Below are 16378 nucleotides of genomic sequence, written 5' to 3'. Positions count from 1 at the left end.
GACTACATAAAGAGTACACAAAGAGTACACAAAGAGTACATAAAGAGTACACAAAGAGTACACAAAGAGTACATAAAGAGTACACAAAGAGTACACAGAGAGTACACAGAGAGTACACAAAGAGTACATAAAGAGTACACAAAGAGTACATAAAGAGTACATAAAGATTACACAGACTACATAAAGAGTACACAAAGAGTACATAAAGAGTACACAAAGAGTACACAAAGAGTACACAGAGAGTACACAGAGAGTACACAAAGAGTACACAAAGACTACACAAAGAGTACACAAAGAGTACACAAAGAGTACATAAAGTGTACATAAAGAGTACATAAAGATTACACAAAGACTACATAAAGAGTACACAAAGAGTACACAAAGAGTACATAAAGAGTACACAAAGAGTACATAAAGAGTACACAAAGAGTACACAAAGACTACACAAAGAGTACACAAAGAGTACATAAAGTGTACATAAAGAGTACATAAAGATTACACAAAGACTACATAAAGAGTACACAAAGAGTACACAAAGAGTACATAAAGAGTACACAAAGAGTACACAAAGAGTACACAGAGAGTACACAGAGAGTACACAAAGAGTACACAAAGACTACACAAAGAGTACACAAAGAGTACATAAAGTGTACATAAAGAGTACATAAAGATTACACAAAGACTACATAAAGAGTACACAAAGAGTACACAAAGAGTACACAAAGAGTACACAAAGAGTACATAAAGAGTACACAGAGAGTACACAGAGAGTACACAGAGAGTACATAAAGAGTACATAAAGAGTACACAGAGAGTACACAGAGAGTACACAGAGAGTATGAGGGAGAAGCGCTCATCAACAGTTTACAGCTGTTACAGGGTCACATGTCACATCGTGTTCATGAAAACAACAGGAAGTGTTCTCAGTCGATGAGTCGAGGACATGATCACTGTTTTCTTCACTGTGTCACGAACGTTGCATTTATGATGTGATCATTCTGTCTGTGTTTGTTTGTTTGTTTACAGCGACCTTCGTCTGACTGTAGCTGAACTTCTCTGTTGTGTGTAAAGAACAACAGTCTGTTTATTACTGCCTCTGACTAACATGGTAAATGGACTAGTTCTTATCTAGTGCTTTTCTACTCAGTCTGAGCACTCAGAGCACTTCTACAACACGTTTACATTTACCTCTTCATATAAGCACTTCCATGAGTAACTAAGCTAAATGCTTTTATTATCTAACATTCACACTCCAGCACTTGCGTCAGGGAGCAACTTGGGGTTAAGTATCTTGCCCAAGGATACTTTGGCATGCAGCCTGGAGTAGCCAGGAATCGAACCGCTGACCTTCTGATCAGTAGGTGACCTGCTACAGCCACCTCTGTATGTATGTAGCCTGCTTCGGACTATGATTATGTCTCTAAATACTGTAACATGGTTAAATGTGATTAACATAAATGTTCCTGCCATTATTAGCTAAATATTTTAAATGTAAGTGAGAGGGTGTTTGTACAGTAACAATCCCTGCCTCCATCAAAGCTGAGATAACCGTCCACACGTACACCAATCAAATCGTTTCCCATCCTCAGAATCATGTGACCCTGGAGAGCAGCGTCTCAGATTGTAAACTCAGCTGTTGGTGAGTCTAAACTTGTTTTGTTTCGTCAAACTCGAGTACTGACAGGAAGTAAACGTCATAACGAGATTTCCATCAGTGGACCTGCTGAAGTGTTTCGCTCTCACACAGTCTGCTATTGTGTTATTGTTAACATCACTGTGCTGCCATTGTGTGTCATTGTGGTTGGACTGAGTCAAGCTTTTTATCACAGTCTCATATTTGGGCCTTTTTCATTGACACTGTGCAGAGGACGGAGTGAAGAGAAGGACCACCAGGTGTCTTACCTGAACATTATATTACAATATTACAGTAATGACCTCACCATAAAAGCTCCTTTTAAAGAGAAGAGTGCAGCTGGGTCAGAGGGTTTCCATCTCTGCTCATTTTCACTGTTTCTACAAGAAGTCAGATTTTTGTGTTTAAACTTGTTTTAAAATCAGTGCAAGAAACTCGATGAAGCAACAACACAAAACTGAAAACACGACGACAAAAACACTTTAATGTTTTTATTTTAATGGTGTCAGAAGACAAACACCAGAGAGGAGATGATGATGATGATAATGATGATGATGAGGATGATGATGATGATAATGATGATGATGAGGATGATGATGGATGATGATGATGATGATGATGGATCGGCGTCATGTGAAACAAACAGGTCAGAAACAGAGTATTTCCACGGTAACGATCAGCCCTGTGTTTTATTTGTGCTTTTGTTTCAGTGCGTTGTGTAGCTGTCGGCCACGCTGCATGATGGGAGGTCAGAGGTCAGCAGAGGTGGCGGGTCAGCAGGTCCCAGAGGCAGCAGCAGCACAGCAGAGTCGAACACGCCGCCAGACACGACTTCCTGCCGCCGTCCCGATCCTGATGCTGATCCACGACGTAAACTGAGAGGACAGGAAGTCACATGACTGATCACAGCAGGACGTCAGTGAGGCGTTCACCATCTGTGACTGTTTTTACATCATAGATGATCGATTATTACTGCTATAAACTTTGGCCTGTTCTGGGCTCTGTGTGATGACATCACAGAAGCCCCACCCACCCGATGTTCTAACCAGAGGAGTTTTTACCCCTCACCTGTACAGTGTTGTGTAAATGCAGAACTTTGTGTTTGTGATGACCCTCCTTGATTTAAGATCTCTGTGTCTGATGACCTTTGACCTACCTGTGTGTTTTGGTGGATATGAGGCCCCTGCAGACCCATCAAGGCCACCCTGGTAGGCAGGCTGAGTCCCAAAGCTCCCCTGGGGGGGCATCGGGGCCCCATAACCTGGATGTTGGTGGTAACAGGACTGAGGGAAGGTCTGTGGAGGAAACACGTTTCCATAGTAACACTGATGGTCACAGAATCAAACCTGAGCTCAATGTTTCGACTCTTTGTTTCGAGTTTGTGTCACTGAGTTTACACATTTTCAGATTCACACAAACATGAACGTGACCAAAACTGGATCGTTACAGAGCTTCAGACAGCAGTGCATGCTGGGTACCTGATACGGAGAGCCAGGGAAGAGGCCGGGCTGAGAGGCGAGAACTGCAAAGACACAACAGGAAGTCACATGATCAGTTTCAGCATTTGAAGGAAAGAAGCTCCAATACTTCACCCATAACTTTAATAATGGTTATAATAGTGAGTTTATAATAATTAGTAAATACATTTTAATTAAAAATCACTTTAATCTTATTTCTGTAATTTAAAGCTACTTATGTATAATTTAATAACACAAAGCTACAATAAGCTGTTTAGTGTAATTCTAATAATGAAGTCATATTCAATCATTCATGAAAAGCAGCATGTTTCAATAATACAGATGCATGAACAGTGCACTCTTTGATGGTGCATCAACCTCTGCAGGCTGAAGCTCCAGCAGCTGCAGTTCCTCTGGGGTCCAGCAGAGGCAGCAGTGAGTCAGTCCCCACAGACTCTCATGTTAAATAACCATGTTTACAGCCTGATACAGAAACTGCTTTATTAGGGGCGTGGCCTCTTTGACTGACAAGTGGATGGAGACACAGGTGGCTGTAGCTGCTAGCTGCCTGCTAGGCTTCACCTCAGCTAACTGTAGTCCCTGTACTGGACCTCTGCACTGGGTCTGTGCTGCTGGAGCCTTTCTGGTGCAACTATCTGACCAATAATATGGTCACTGTGACTTCATTGGACTAACAGCCTCCAAGAAGGCGGAGCTCCAGTTTCAGGATTTTAATTGGCTGTTACTGATCAGCAGGTATCTGTGTGTGAGTGATACACACTGGCGGAGATGGCAAAAGTACTGACATTCTGTACTTAAGTAGAAGTATAAGTACTTGTGTTAAAAACTACTCTGGTGAAAGTCAAAGTACTGGTTCAACTTCTTTACTCAAGTAAAAGTAAAAAGTACAGGCTCTGAAATGTACTCAAAGTAAGAAAGTAAAAGTAGCTCTTTGGAGGACGTTTCTACCTGATATTTTTCTGTAAAGTTAACTGAACCTCATTATATATTATTGTAATAACATGAGAACACAAACATTATTCAATCTAAATTTTAATCCTAATGAATGCACTCAGCTTGAATCTGTTCTGTTGGACACAAACTGTTAAAGGGAATTTAAACACAGCTCTGTTCTCTGTGTCCTCCATAGTAGAGGGTGACTGTGCCTCCACCTAAACACCAACATGAGGATACTCAGGGGTTACAGTGGGATTCAGAAGCTGGAGGAACCCTAAGATCAGCTGTAGTGGCTCTGCATGGGGAGAAGAACCACAGCTTTCTATTGTAGCTGCAGTAAATGATGTTGGTGTGCAGGCTGTGATCAGCTGACCTGCTGCTCTCCTTCCTCTTTCTCCATCTGAGTGACGTTATCGCTCATTCTTTGCTCTCCCTGAAATACAGCAGCTCTTCTTTTAGCTCGCAGACACACTGTGTGACAAACTGCACACACTTTGTGTGTTTGCTGATATTTGTTGAGCATTCAGAAACGTTGCATTTACCTGACACACATTACTCCCTTCATGCTCGCTCCTCTTTACTAGCTAAGCTGTTTATGTCCCGCGAGTACAACTTATGGACTCGGTCCGGCCCGCTGTGACCCCTGATTATAGCGCTATAAATGATACATTAATTATAAGGGTTTGTGTATTTAATCCCTTTGTACGTGATAAGCCGGGGATGGAGGATACGCAGTACAATTGTCTCTTATCTGTTATTATTCCTCCATTTAGGCTCAGATTGCTTGATGTTTGACAGAGATGCAAACTTCTCTCTGACATGATAAAAAGTAACGAGTCTATTTGAAAATGGAAGAAATAGAAAGTACAGATACTTGTGTAAAAATGTAGGGAGTAAAAGTAAAAAGTAGTCAGAAAAATAAATACTCAAGTAAAGTACAGATACCTGAAAAATCTACTTAAGTACAGTAACAAAGTATTTGCACTTCGTTACTTCCCCCCTCCTCAGACTGGTAACTCAGTGAGCTAGCATTAGTGACTAACTTAAAAACACAAATAAAGGTGAACCTGAGGGGAAGGTGGGGGCCGAGGGTCCTTCAGGGAAGTGAGGATGGTACGGAGGAGGCTGATCCCCGCTCATCCTGACGGAGCGATCAGCAGGTCAGTCAGATCTAAGAGACGAGAGGAAACATCGAAACAGCTTCATGGAACTGCTGAGAGTGTGTGTGTGTGTGTGTGTGTGTGTGAGTCTGTGTGTGTGTGTGTGTGTGAGTCTGTGTGTGTGTGTGTGTGTGAGTGTGTGTGTGTGTGTGTGTGTGTGTGTGAGTCTGTGTGTGTGTGTCTGTCTGTGTGTGTGTGTGTCAGTCTGTGTGTGTGTGAGTGTGTGTGTGTGTGTGTGTGTGTGTGTGTGAGTGTGTGTGTGTGTGTGTGTGTGTGAGTCTGTGTGAGTCTCTGTGTGTGTCAGTCTGTGTGTGTGTGTGTGTGAGTGTGTGTGTGTGTGTGTGTGTGTGTGTGTGAGTCTGTGTGAGTCTCTGTGTGTGTGTTGTGTGTGTGTGAGTCTGTGTGTGTGTGTGTGTGTGTGTGTGTGTGTGTGTGTGTGTGTGTGTGTGAGAGTCTGTGTGAGTCTGTGTGTGTGTGTGTGTGTGTGTGTGTGAGTCTGTGTGTGTGTGTGAGTCTCTGTGTGTGTGTGTGTGTGTGTGTGTGTGTGTGTGAGTCTCTGTGTGTGTGTGTGTGTGTGTGTGTGTGTGTGTGAGTCTGTGTGAGTCTGTGTGTGTGTGTGTGTGTGTGTGTGTGTGTGTCTGTGTGTGTGTGTGAGTCTCTGTGTGTGTGTGTGTGTGTGTGTGTGTGTGTGTGTGTGTGAGTCTCTGTGTGTGTGTGTGTGTCTGTGTGTGTGTGTGTGTGTGAGTCTGTGTGAGTCTCTGTGTGTGTGTGTGTGTGTGTGTGTGTGTGTGTGAGTCTGTGTGTGTGTGTGAGTCTCTGTGTGTGTGTGTGTGTGTGTGTGTGTGTGTGTGTGTGTGTTGTGTGTGTGTGTGTGTGAGTCTCTGTGTGTGTGTGTGTGTGTGTGAGTCTGTGTGTGTGTGTGAGTCTCTGTGTGTGTGTGTGAGTCTGTGTGTGTGTGTGAGTCTCTGTGTGTGTGTGTGAGTCTCTGTGTGTGTGTGTGTGTGTGTGTGTCAGCTGCCTTCATTCCAGCTCTATAATCTAATCTGCTGCTCTGACCTCGTCCTGTGTCCTGATGCTGACTCAGTGATTTTGTCTCACAGACTCTGGTTTGTTTCAGCTGTTTCAGCCTCTCGTCTGCAGCTTTATTTAAAGTCTGTGCAGCAGAAACTTTACAGAAAGCAGCTTCCAGATGTTTGAAGTCACTAAACAAGAACTGATTTGAAGCCAGTTTAGGAAGTGTGACACTTTCAGTCCTGCTAAAAATGCTCATTTTTATGAGCCAATCAGAGGTCTTTAACATAACTGCATCATTTCATTATTAAGAAGCACTTTCAGTTCATCTTTAAGTCTGTCAGCATAACGAGACTGCATCTGTTCACCCTGCAGTTTAACGTTTTACAGCCAGAACTGAGAATTCAAACCGATTCATATTTAGGGTATTTCACAAATACTGACCCCCCCCCCCAGCTGCTAAACATTCAGTTTCCCCTCAGTCAGAGACGAGGACCCCACAGATCTGAGACAGCAGTTTTAACCTCAGTCACCACCCCGAGCCCCTGAACTCACCCTGCAGCTGAAGACAAACTTCTGTGTTCTCTCCGGTGCATCGATGGACGACTGATGGACTGATCACGAGCAGACAGCTGCCAGAGATGTGAGGTCAGAGGCCCTCCTCCTCCTCTTCTTTCTCCTCCTCCTCCTCTTCTTTCTCCTCCTCCTCCTCCTCTGATGGTGGGTTTCTGTCCTTCAGGATTTTGCTGCAGCATTTGGACTCAAACGGCTTCACAAGAACTCAAACACTGAAACAAAGTCTGCAGCTTGTAGAGCCCCACACCTGCTGACCCACACCTGCTGACCCACACCTGCTGACCCACACCTGCTGACCTACACCTGCTGACCTACACCTGCTGACCCACACCTGCTGACCCACACCTGCTGACCTACGCCTGCTGACCTACGCCTCTGACCTACACCTGCTGACCCACACCTGCTGACCCACACCTGCTGACCTCCACCTGCTGACCTATGCCTGCTGACCTCCACCTGCTGACCTCCACCTGCTGACCTACACCTGCTGACCTCCACCTGCTGACCTCCACCTGCTGACCTACGCCTGCTGACCTACGCCTCTGACCTCCACCTGCTGACCTCCACCTGCTGACCTACGCCTGCTGACCCACACCTGCTGACCTCCACCTGCTGACCTATGCCTGCTGACCTATGCCTGCTGACCTCCACCTGCTGACCTACGCCTGCTGACCTACACCTGCTGACCTCCACCTGCTGACCTCCACCTGCTGACCTACGCCTGCTGACCCACACCTGCTGACCAACACCTGCTGACCTCCACCTGCTGACCTCCACCTGCAGAGCATTTATGATTCCTGATGAATAATATTCAGTTTCAGGTAGAAATGATGATGATACTTTATTGATCCCACAATGGGGAAATGACAGTTAACAGAACACCCCTCCAAGAAGACAAACAAACAAACATGGGGAGATAGGTGAACTGTGGTCATGCTGCCCCCTTCTGGAGGTGCTGCCATTAAAAAGACAGAAACAATAGTGAGAACATATAGAGATGAGTGAGGGAAAAACTGTGGGGCTGACTCAAACTCCCTCCTCAGCTAACAGTTCTGATAAGATGTTCATCAGCAGCTCGGTCAGGGAGATCAGTCCAACACAGGTCAGAAGAAGACAGGACAGCGGGGGGGTAGAGCATCTGTTTACAAACATCCCGGAGACAATTTGATAAACATCAGTCCAAGAACATCAGGGAGCCAAATTCCTGATTCTATGACTTGTTTTGGTACAGACTGTACTGATTAATTTGTTGACAGCCTTCAGTCTTACTGGCTCCTCTCTGTGGAGAAACATCCAATTCATCCGAATCTTCTTGGTTTGTTCCTTCGCCGTGCAGAAACAGATACGTACATCTCCAAGATCTTACCCTCAGAATCAGCTGCAGATATACAGAGTCTGAGTTTGAGTCTGTACCTTCCTGCGTTCTTGTCATAAGCAGCCTTACCAAGGCCATTGTTTTGATCCAAACAATGGCGTTGAGAGACCAGCTGACCAGATCCATAATTATAAATTCCAGTTCAGAAGTTGTGTGAAGAGAGGCTCTAAAGCAGCAAAGCAGGGGAAAAAGGAAGAGCTGGGAGAGAAGAAAAGTGAGACCGTCTCTGCTGAGAGCTGAAGAGAAAAAAATCTTTTATGAAAAAAAATTTTATGTCTGCGTGTGACATTCCTGCTGTGTCTTTTGTGTTTTTGTGTTTTTCTAGTTTTGGATTTCTAGTTTCGGGTTTTCTTTGTGTTGCTGCTGTCATGGTCCTGGGCCGGTGGCCCAGTATTCTATGTTCCGGTGATTTAGTTCTGTTTTATTATGGTTTCACTGTTTCTGTTCCCTTGTGCTCTGTTGTGCTGGTGTCGGTTATCCTTCGGTGTCTGTATTCCCAGGTGTTCAGCCAGTGTGTACTCTGTTAGGTTCTTTCCTGTTTTATTTTGGTAGGTCTTTTGTCTGTGCGCTTTTGGTTTAATTGTGCTTCCTGTGTTTCCCTCCCAGCTGTTTCCCATTTGCCCATTACCTGCTGTGTTTATATTGTCGGTGTTTTCACTTTGTCCTCGTCGCGTCGTCGTCGTTCGCTCCCCTGCTGTGTTCCTCTGTGGTTCAGTTTTGTCCTGGTTTTGAGTTCTGGTTTTGTTCCTGGTTCCGTCCTGCACTTTGCCAATTAAAGACTGTCTTTTCCATTTACCTCGTCTGCCTTGGGGTCCCCTTCTTTCCTGCCACACAGCTGATCCATGACAGCTGCCTTCTGTTCAGCCATCTCAGTTAAAAACGTTATTAATAAAATCTCAAGTATCAATCCTGCACTCGCCTGTGTCCTGCTCTGAGGTCCTCCCTGCTTAGTTAGCCGCAGCAGCCGTGACAGTAGGACTCGAACTGGAAATGGACCTCGCGGACAGTGAAATGCAGGAGTGACATGAGGTAATAGACTACTACCTACACATACCAAGAACCAAGATGGCGCCGGTGTGTGTGGCTCGCCGTCCACGGCTCTCAGTTCTGTTTTTATCTTCTGTGTTTTTTTTGCTATTGTCACTTTTAGTGAACCATATTGACTCTTTACTGACTTATGATCGCGAAGCTCTCTTAAATATTCGACTTGCCACAGAGGAATTGGGAAGGAAAAACGCTGGCCGACAGGCCTTTGTCCGACCTCTACTTTTACCTGGAACACCGGCTTACCTGCATCGCACTCCTGCCTCATCTCATAAGAGGAAGTGTTGCAAACGACGGGGTAAACGCAGTGGTCTTTTGGTGAAATTAAAAAGATGCCTGATGCTGTCATCTGGAAATGGCAAAACAATCTCCCACAGCATCTTGGCGGAACTCAAATTCTTGCACCGCCGTGTTGTCTCCCATCGCTCCTTGGAACCCGTTGGCACCTGGCTGATACCTGTCGTCGGAACGGCAGAGGTGAACCACTTGCCCCGTTTTATTCCACCTCACCTTTGCAGCGGTGGAGTGAACCCACTGAGCCTCCGGACACTGAAACAGGTTTCTTGGACGGCTGACCCTGGCCCAGGGGACTCTATTAGGATTGCCCTGGTTAACGCTAGATCGGTAGCAAATAAGATGTTCATATTGAACGATTTCTTTGTCTGTCATAAGCTGGATTTCCTCTGTCTGACTGAAACCTGGCTAAGTGTTGGTGAGTTAACAGTTAGTCAGACGAACAAAGAAAAGGGAAACTGTGAGTGGAAACAGTCTGTTGGATACATTTTAGATTCCTTTGATGCTTCTGTAATTACTGAGTGAAGAAGCTGCAGTGAAATTAATTCTCTTTGTGCTTCATGTGCTGAATGTCAAAGCTGAAACATGCATATTTGTGTGTTTCTTTTCATGACTTAGAAATCTCAAAGCTTTCCAACTCAGCTTGAGTGAAGTGTCCCACAAACGTCCTCTTTGTGTTTAGTTTGTTGGACTCCCTGTTTTCCCTTTGAGCTCTGAGGCTTCATGTCAGACGTCACTGAGCTGCTCTCTGACAGTCACGTGGTTTCTGAGAAGAAATGTTATTTACAGGAAATCACTCTGTCGGCCATTTTACCCTCTGTGTGTGTGAGAGACTGTAAAATGGCTTCTCTCTGATCACACACAGTTTAATGTTTCTGGATAGAAAAGATTTAATGATAAGGATAAATGGAATAAAATTATTTTTTAATAACAGTGTGGAGGCTGAATGTGAGAATAAACACAGACAAACAGGGAAACTATGTTTGCCTCCATCATCATCATCACCAGTCCTCTTCACATTTTCCACGTAGAGCATCTGTTTACAAACATCCTGGAGACAATTTGATAAACATCAGTCCAAGAACATCAGGGAGCCAAATTCCTGATTCTATGACTTGTTTTGGTGCAGACTGTACTGATTAATTTGTTGACAGCCTTCAGTCTTACTGGCTCCTCTCTGTGGAGAAAAATCCAATTCATCCGAATCTTCTTGGTTTGTTCCTTCGCCGTGCAGAAACAGATACGTACATCTCCAAGATCTTACCCCTCAGAATCAGCTCCAGATATACAGAGTCTGAGTTTGAGTCTGTACCTTCCTGCGTTCCTGTCATAAGCAGCCTTACCAAGGCCAGACAGCTGCCCACACTTCCTGAATTGCAATAACAAGCCAGGTATCTCCAGGTCCAGGTATCTCAGTCTGACTCTTTATGTGTCACATTTACACTCGTTATTTCTTCATTTTCATTTATAATATTTCATCTTTTAACTTATTTAATTTTTTTAATCTTTATTTTTGATACTTTTTAATCTAATTTTTTATTATAAATTTCTATATTTTCTGTGTATTTATATTATTGTATTTTATAATTTTATTAAAAATGTTCAGGTCTTACTTTTTAAAAATGTGTTTTTAAATTTTCATTTAACATGAAATAAATGAACTTATTCATGAAATGAACCAGGTTATCATCAGTAATCAATAAGTTTGAGTTTCTAGGACTTGTATTGATCGTCTGGTTCAGCAGCTGCAGAAAGATGGAAAAAAGTCTTTGGATCAATGATGGTTTACAGATCAGTTATTAGACATCAGCATATTGCTTTTGTTTTTTAATTAATCAGTTTTAATTCTATATTTGATTTTCTGTTGTTTTCCTTCAACCACATTTTAAATTCCTGTTTCAGTCCTCGGCTCGTCTTTTTTATCCTTTTAAACTTTATTCATACAGCAGCTCTCAAAACAAATTAATAACTATAAATGCCCTGAAACTCCTTTAAAATGGATCCAGTAAATAAAAGAGTGGAAAGAAAAAAAGATTTATTAAACAGGAACTTCCTGTTCCTGTTTCGGAGCACAGTGTTTTGCTGTCTGTTAGCTGTTATATCTGTATAACTAGATTTATCTGAATAATAACATATTTTAGTGTAATCTTCACCTACTTTAAATAGCATACTCTTTGCTGAATCACCTGTATTCACATTACTCACTTTATTTGTTTTTAGAAATTCGCTAGCTTAGCTCAGCTAGTAGCTTAGCCCTTAGCCGACTCACTACCAGCATGGCTTCTTCTCCTGTCTCTCCTGCACTTTCCTGCTCTGGGTGTCACATGTTTAGTTACTCCTCGGCCTCCTTTAGCAGTAACGGTACTTGTAATAAATGTAGTCTGTTTGTAGCTCTGGAGGCCAGGCTTTCTGAATTGGAGACTCGGCTCCGCACCCTGGAAAATCCTGCATCTAGCCAGGCCCCTGTAGCAGGTGCGGACCATGGTAGCTTAGCCGCTGTTAGCTCCCCCACAGCAGATGCCGAGCAGCAGGGAAAACAGGCCAGCTGGGTGACGGTGAGGAGGAAGCGTAGTCCTAAGCAGAAGCCCCGGGTACACCACCAACCTGTTCACGTCTCTAACCGTTTTTCTCCACTCGGCGACACACCCGCCGAGGAACAAACTCTGGTTATTGGTGACTCTGTTTTGAGAAACGTGAAGCTAGAGACACCGGCGACCATAGTCAAATGTCTTCTGATACTGAAATGGAAGAATTTCTTAACAATATAATTCTACCAAAACTAGATGACGATCAAGCTGCAGCTCTGGATTTACCTCTTTCATTGTCTGAACTTAGTGAAGCAGTACAGCACCTCCCAAATAATAAAGCCCCAGGTCCAGATGATTTTCCAGCCGAGTTTTATAAAGAATTTTGGTCAGAGCTAGCTCCCATTTTTTTCAGAATGGTAACTCAGATTCAGAGTGATCACATCTTATCTCCAACCTTAAACTCTGCTAACATTAGCCTGCTTCTTAAACCAGGCAAAGACCCCACACTCCCATCCAGCTACAGGCCAATCTCTCTCATTAATGTAGATCTTAAAATAATTTGCAAAGCCCTTGCCAAAAGATTAGAAAGTATTACTCCATTTATTGTACATCCAGATCAAACAGGTTTTATCAAGGGTCGGCACTCAGCCAATAATACACGTCGACTGATAAATATAATAGACTATTGTTCTATTAACAAATTAGAGACGACAGTCGTGTCTTTAGATGCAGAAAAGGCATTTGATCGGGTAAACTGGAAATTTTTACTAGCAGTTCTACAAAAATTTGGATTCGGTTCATCCTTTATAAACTGGATCAGAACACTACACAGCTCTCCGAATGCACGTGTTAGGACAAATGATCTCATTTCCCAAAGCTTCAGTCTGCAGAGGGGCACTAGGCAGGGCTGCCCACTCTCTCCCTCTCTTTTTGTAATTTTCATTGAGCCGCTAGCAGCAGCAATCCGTCAAAATGTAAATATTAAAGGGATTCAAACTGAAAATATGGACCATAAACTTAGCCTTTATGCTGATGATGTATTACTTTTCCTTGGGAATTCACAAGCTTCTCTCTTGAAGACTATCACACTGATAGATAAGTTCTCATCTATTCAATTCAATTCAATTTTATTTATATAGCGCCAAATCACAACAAACTGTCGCCTCAAGGCGCTTTGTATTGTGGGTAAAGACCCTACAATAATACAGAGAAAACCCAACAGTCAAAACGACCCCCTATGAGCAAGCACTTGGCGACAGTGGAAAGGAAAAACTCCCTTTTAACAGGAAGAAACCTCCAGCAGAACCAGGCTCAGGGAGGGGCAGTCATCTGCCGCGACCGGTTGGGCTGAGGGGAGAGAAAGACATGCTGTGGAAGAGAGCCAGAGATTAATATCAATTAATGATTAAATGCAGAGTGGAGTATAAACAAAGTAAATAAGGTGAACGAGAAACAGTGCATTATGTGAACCCCCCAGCAGACTAGGCCTATAGCAGCATAACTAAGGGATGGTTCAGGGTCACCTGATCCAGCCCTAACTATAAGCTTTATCATAAAGGAAAGTTTTAAGCCTAATCTTAAAAATAGAGAGGGTGTCTGTCTCCCGAATCCAAGCTGGAAGCTGGTTCCACAGAAGAGGCGCCTGAAAGCTGAAGGCTCTGCCTCCCATTCTACTCTTAAGTATCCGAGGAACCACAAGTAAGCCAGCAGTCTGAGAGCGAAGTGCTCTGTTGGGGTGATATGGTACTATGAGGTCTTTGAGATAAGATGGTGCCTGATTATTCAAGACCTTGTATGTGAGGAGAAGAATTTTAAATTCTATTGTAGATTTAACAGGGAGCCAATGAAGAGAAGCCAATATGGGAGAAATATGCTCTCTCTTTCTAGTCTCTGTCAGTACTCTAGCTGCAGCATTTTGGATCAGCTGAAGGCTTTTCAGAAAGCTTTTAGGACAGCCTGATAATAATGAATTACAATAATCCAGCCTAGAAGTAATAAATGCATGAATGAGCTTTTCAGCATCACTCTGAGAAAGGATGTTTCTAATTTTAGAAATATTGCGCAAATGCAAAAAAGCGGTCCAACATATTTGTTTAATATGTGCATTGAAGGACATATCCTGGTCAAAAATGACTCCAAGATTTCTCACAGTGTTACTGGAGGCCAAAGTAATGCCATCCAGAGTAAGTATCTGGTTAGACACCATGTTTCTAAGATTTGTGGGGCCGAGAACAAGAATTTCAGTTTTATCTGAATTTAGAAGCAGGAAATTAGAGGTCATCCAGGCCTTAATATCTTTAAGACATTCCTGCAGTTTAACTAATTGATGTGTGTCATCTGGCTTCATTGATAGGTAAAGCTGAGTATCATCTGCATAACAATGAAAATTGATGCAGTGCTTTCTAATAATACTGCCTAAGGGAAGCATGTATAATGTAAATAAAATTGGTCCTAGCACAGAACCCTGTGGAACTCCATAATTAACCTTACTGTCTGAAGAAGACTCCCCATTTACATGAACAAATTGGAGTCTATGAGATAAATATGATTCAAACCACTGCAGTGCAGTACCTTTAATACCTATAGCAAGCTCTAATCTCTGTAATAGAATGTTATGGTCAACAGTATCAAAAGCTGCACTGAGGTCCAACAGGACAAGAACAGAGATGAGTCCACTGTCAGAGGCTCTAAGAAGATCATTTGTAACCTTCACTAATGCTGTTTCTGTACTGTGATGAATTCTGAAACCTGACTGAAACTCTTCAAATAAACCGTTCCTCTGCAGATGATCAGTTAGCTGTTTTACAACTACTCTTTCAAGAATCTTTGAGAGAAAAGGAAGGTTGGAGATTGGCCTATAATTAGCTAAGACAGCTGGGTCAAGTGATGGCTTTTTAAGCAGAGGTTTAATTACAGCCACCTTGAAGGTCTGTGGTACATAGCCAACTAATAAAGACTGATTGATCATTTTTAAGATTGAAGCATCAATAATTGGAAAGACTTCTTTGAACAGTCTAGTAGGAATGGGATCTAACAAACATGTTGCTGGTTTGGAGGAAGTAACTATTGAAGTTAACTCTGAAAGATCAACTGGAGCCAAAGAGTCTAAACAAATACCAGCAGTGCTGAAAGCAGCCGAACATGAAGAATAATCTTTGAGATGGTTATGAATAATTTTTTCTCGAATGTCTAAAATTTTATCTGTAAAGAAATCCATGAAGTCACTACTAGTTAAAGTGAAAGGAATACTCGGCTCTACAGAGCTCTGACTCTTTGTCAGCCTGGCTACAGTGCTGAAAAGAAACCTGGGGTTGTTCTTATTTTCTTCAATTAATGATGAATAGTAAGATGTCCTAGCTTTACGGAGGGCTTTTTTATAGAGCAACAAACTCTTTTTCCAGGCTAAATGAGCATCTTCTAATTTAGTGAGACGCCATTCCCTCTCCAGCTTTCGGGTTATCTGCTTTAAGCTGTGCGTTTGTGAATTATACCACGGAGTCAGGCACTTCTGATTTGAAGCTTTCCTTTTCAGAGGAGCCACAGTATCCAAAGTTATACGCAGTGAGGATGTAAAACTATTGACGAGATAATCGACCTCACTGGGAGCAGAGTTTAGGTATCTGCTCTGCACTGTGTTGGCACTGAAGAGCACAACAATGAAGGAATTAGATCCTTAAACTTAGTTACAGCACTTTCAGAAAGACTTCTACTGTAATTAAACTTATTCCCCACTGCTGTGTAATCCATTAAAGTAAATGTAAATGTTACTAAGAAATGATCAGACAGGAGGGGGCTTTCAGGGAATACTGTTAAGTCTTCAGTTTCTATGCCATATGTTAGGACAAGATCCAGAGTATGATTAAAGTGGTGGGTGGGCTCCTTTACATTTTGAGAGAAGCCAATTGAATCTAACAATAGATTAAATGCAGTGTTGAGGCTGTCATTCTCAGCATCTACATGGATGTTGAAATCACCCACTATAATTATTTTATCTGAACTGAGCACTAAATCAGATAAAAAGTCTGAGAAATCAGACAGAAACTCTGAGTAGGGACCAGGTGGACGATAGATAATAACAAATAAAACAGGTTTTTGATTTTCCCAATTAGGATGGACAAGACTAAGAGTCAGGCTTTCAAAAGAATGAAAACTTTGTCTGGGTCTTTGATTAATTAATTAATTAATTAATTAATCTATATCCGATTACTCTATCAATTGGAGTAAATCAACAGTTTTGCCTCTGAATTGTAATTTCCATAGAACCCCTAGGGCCCCACTAAAGTCAGGAAATATTAGATATTTAGGCATAAATTTTTCCGCCAGGCTCTCAGACTTGGTACGAT

The 16378-nt window shown here is 42.6% G+C and overlaps 1 protein-coding gene and 1 pseudogene across 1 annotated transcript; one reads left to right on the top strand and one right to left on the bottom strand.

Annotated features, from left to right (window-relative positions):
• LOC115791921 (GTPase IMAP family member 8-like) overlaps nucleotides 1-16378 on the top strand; it is a 263474-nt pseudogene that overhangs the window by 17642 nt on the left and 229454 nt on the right.
• LOC115791940 (cysteine-rich and transmembrane domain-containing protein 1-like) lies at nucleotides 2159-6886 on the bottom strand. Its single transcript, XM_030746249.1, has 5 exons — nucleotides 6774-6886; nucleotides 5115-5218; nucleotides 3112-3155; nucleotides 2790-2928; nucleotides 2159-2508 (listed from the first exon to the last, which is right to left on the bottom strand). The coding sequence occupies exons 2-5, from the start codon at nucleotides 5185-5187 to the stop codon at nucleotides 2390-2392; spliced, it is 375 nt and encodes a 124-aa protein (XP_030602109.1). The 5' UTR covers nucleotides 5188-5218; nucleotides 6774-6886; the 3' UTR covers nucleotides 2159-2389.

This window comes from Archocentrus centrarchus, chromosome 14 (genome assembly GCF_007364275.1).
Source record: "Archocentrus centrarchus isolate MPI-CPG fArcCen1 chromosome 14, fArcCen1, whole genome shotgun sequence".
Classification (NCBI taxonomy): domain Eukaryota; kingdom Metazoa; phylum Chordata; class Actinopteri; order Cichliformes; family Cichlidae; genus Archocentrus; species Archocentrus centrarchus.
The sequence above is the reverse complement of the archived record's forward strand: the minus strand, read 5'-3'. Positions and strand labels throughout refer to the sequence as shown.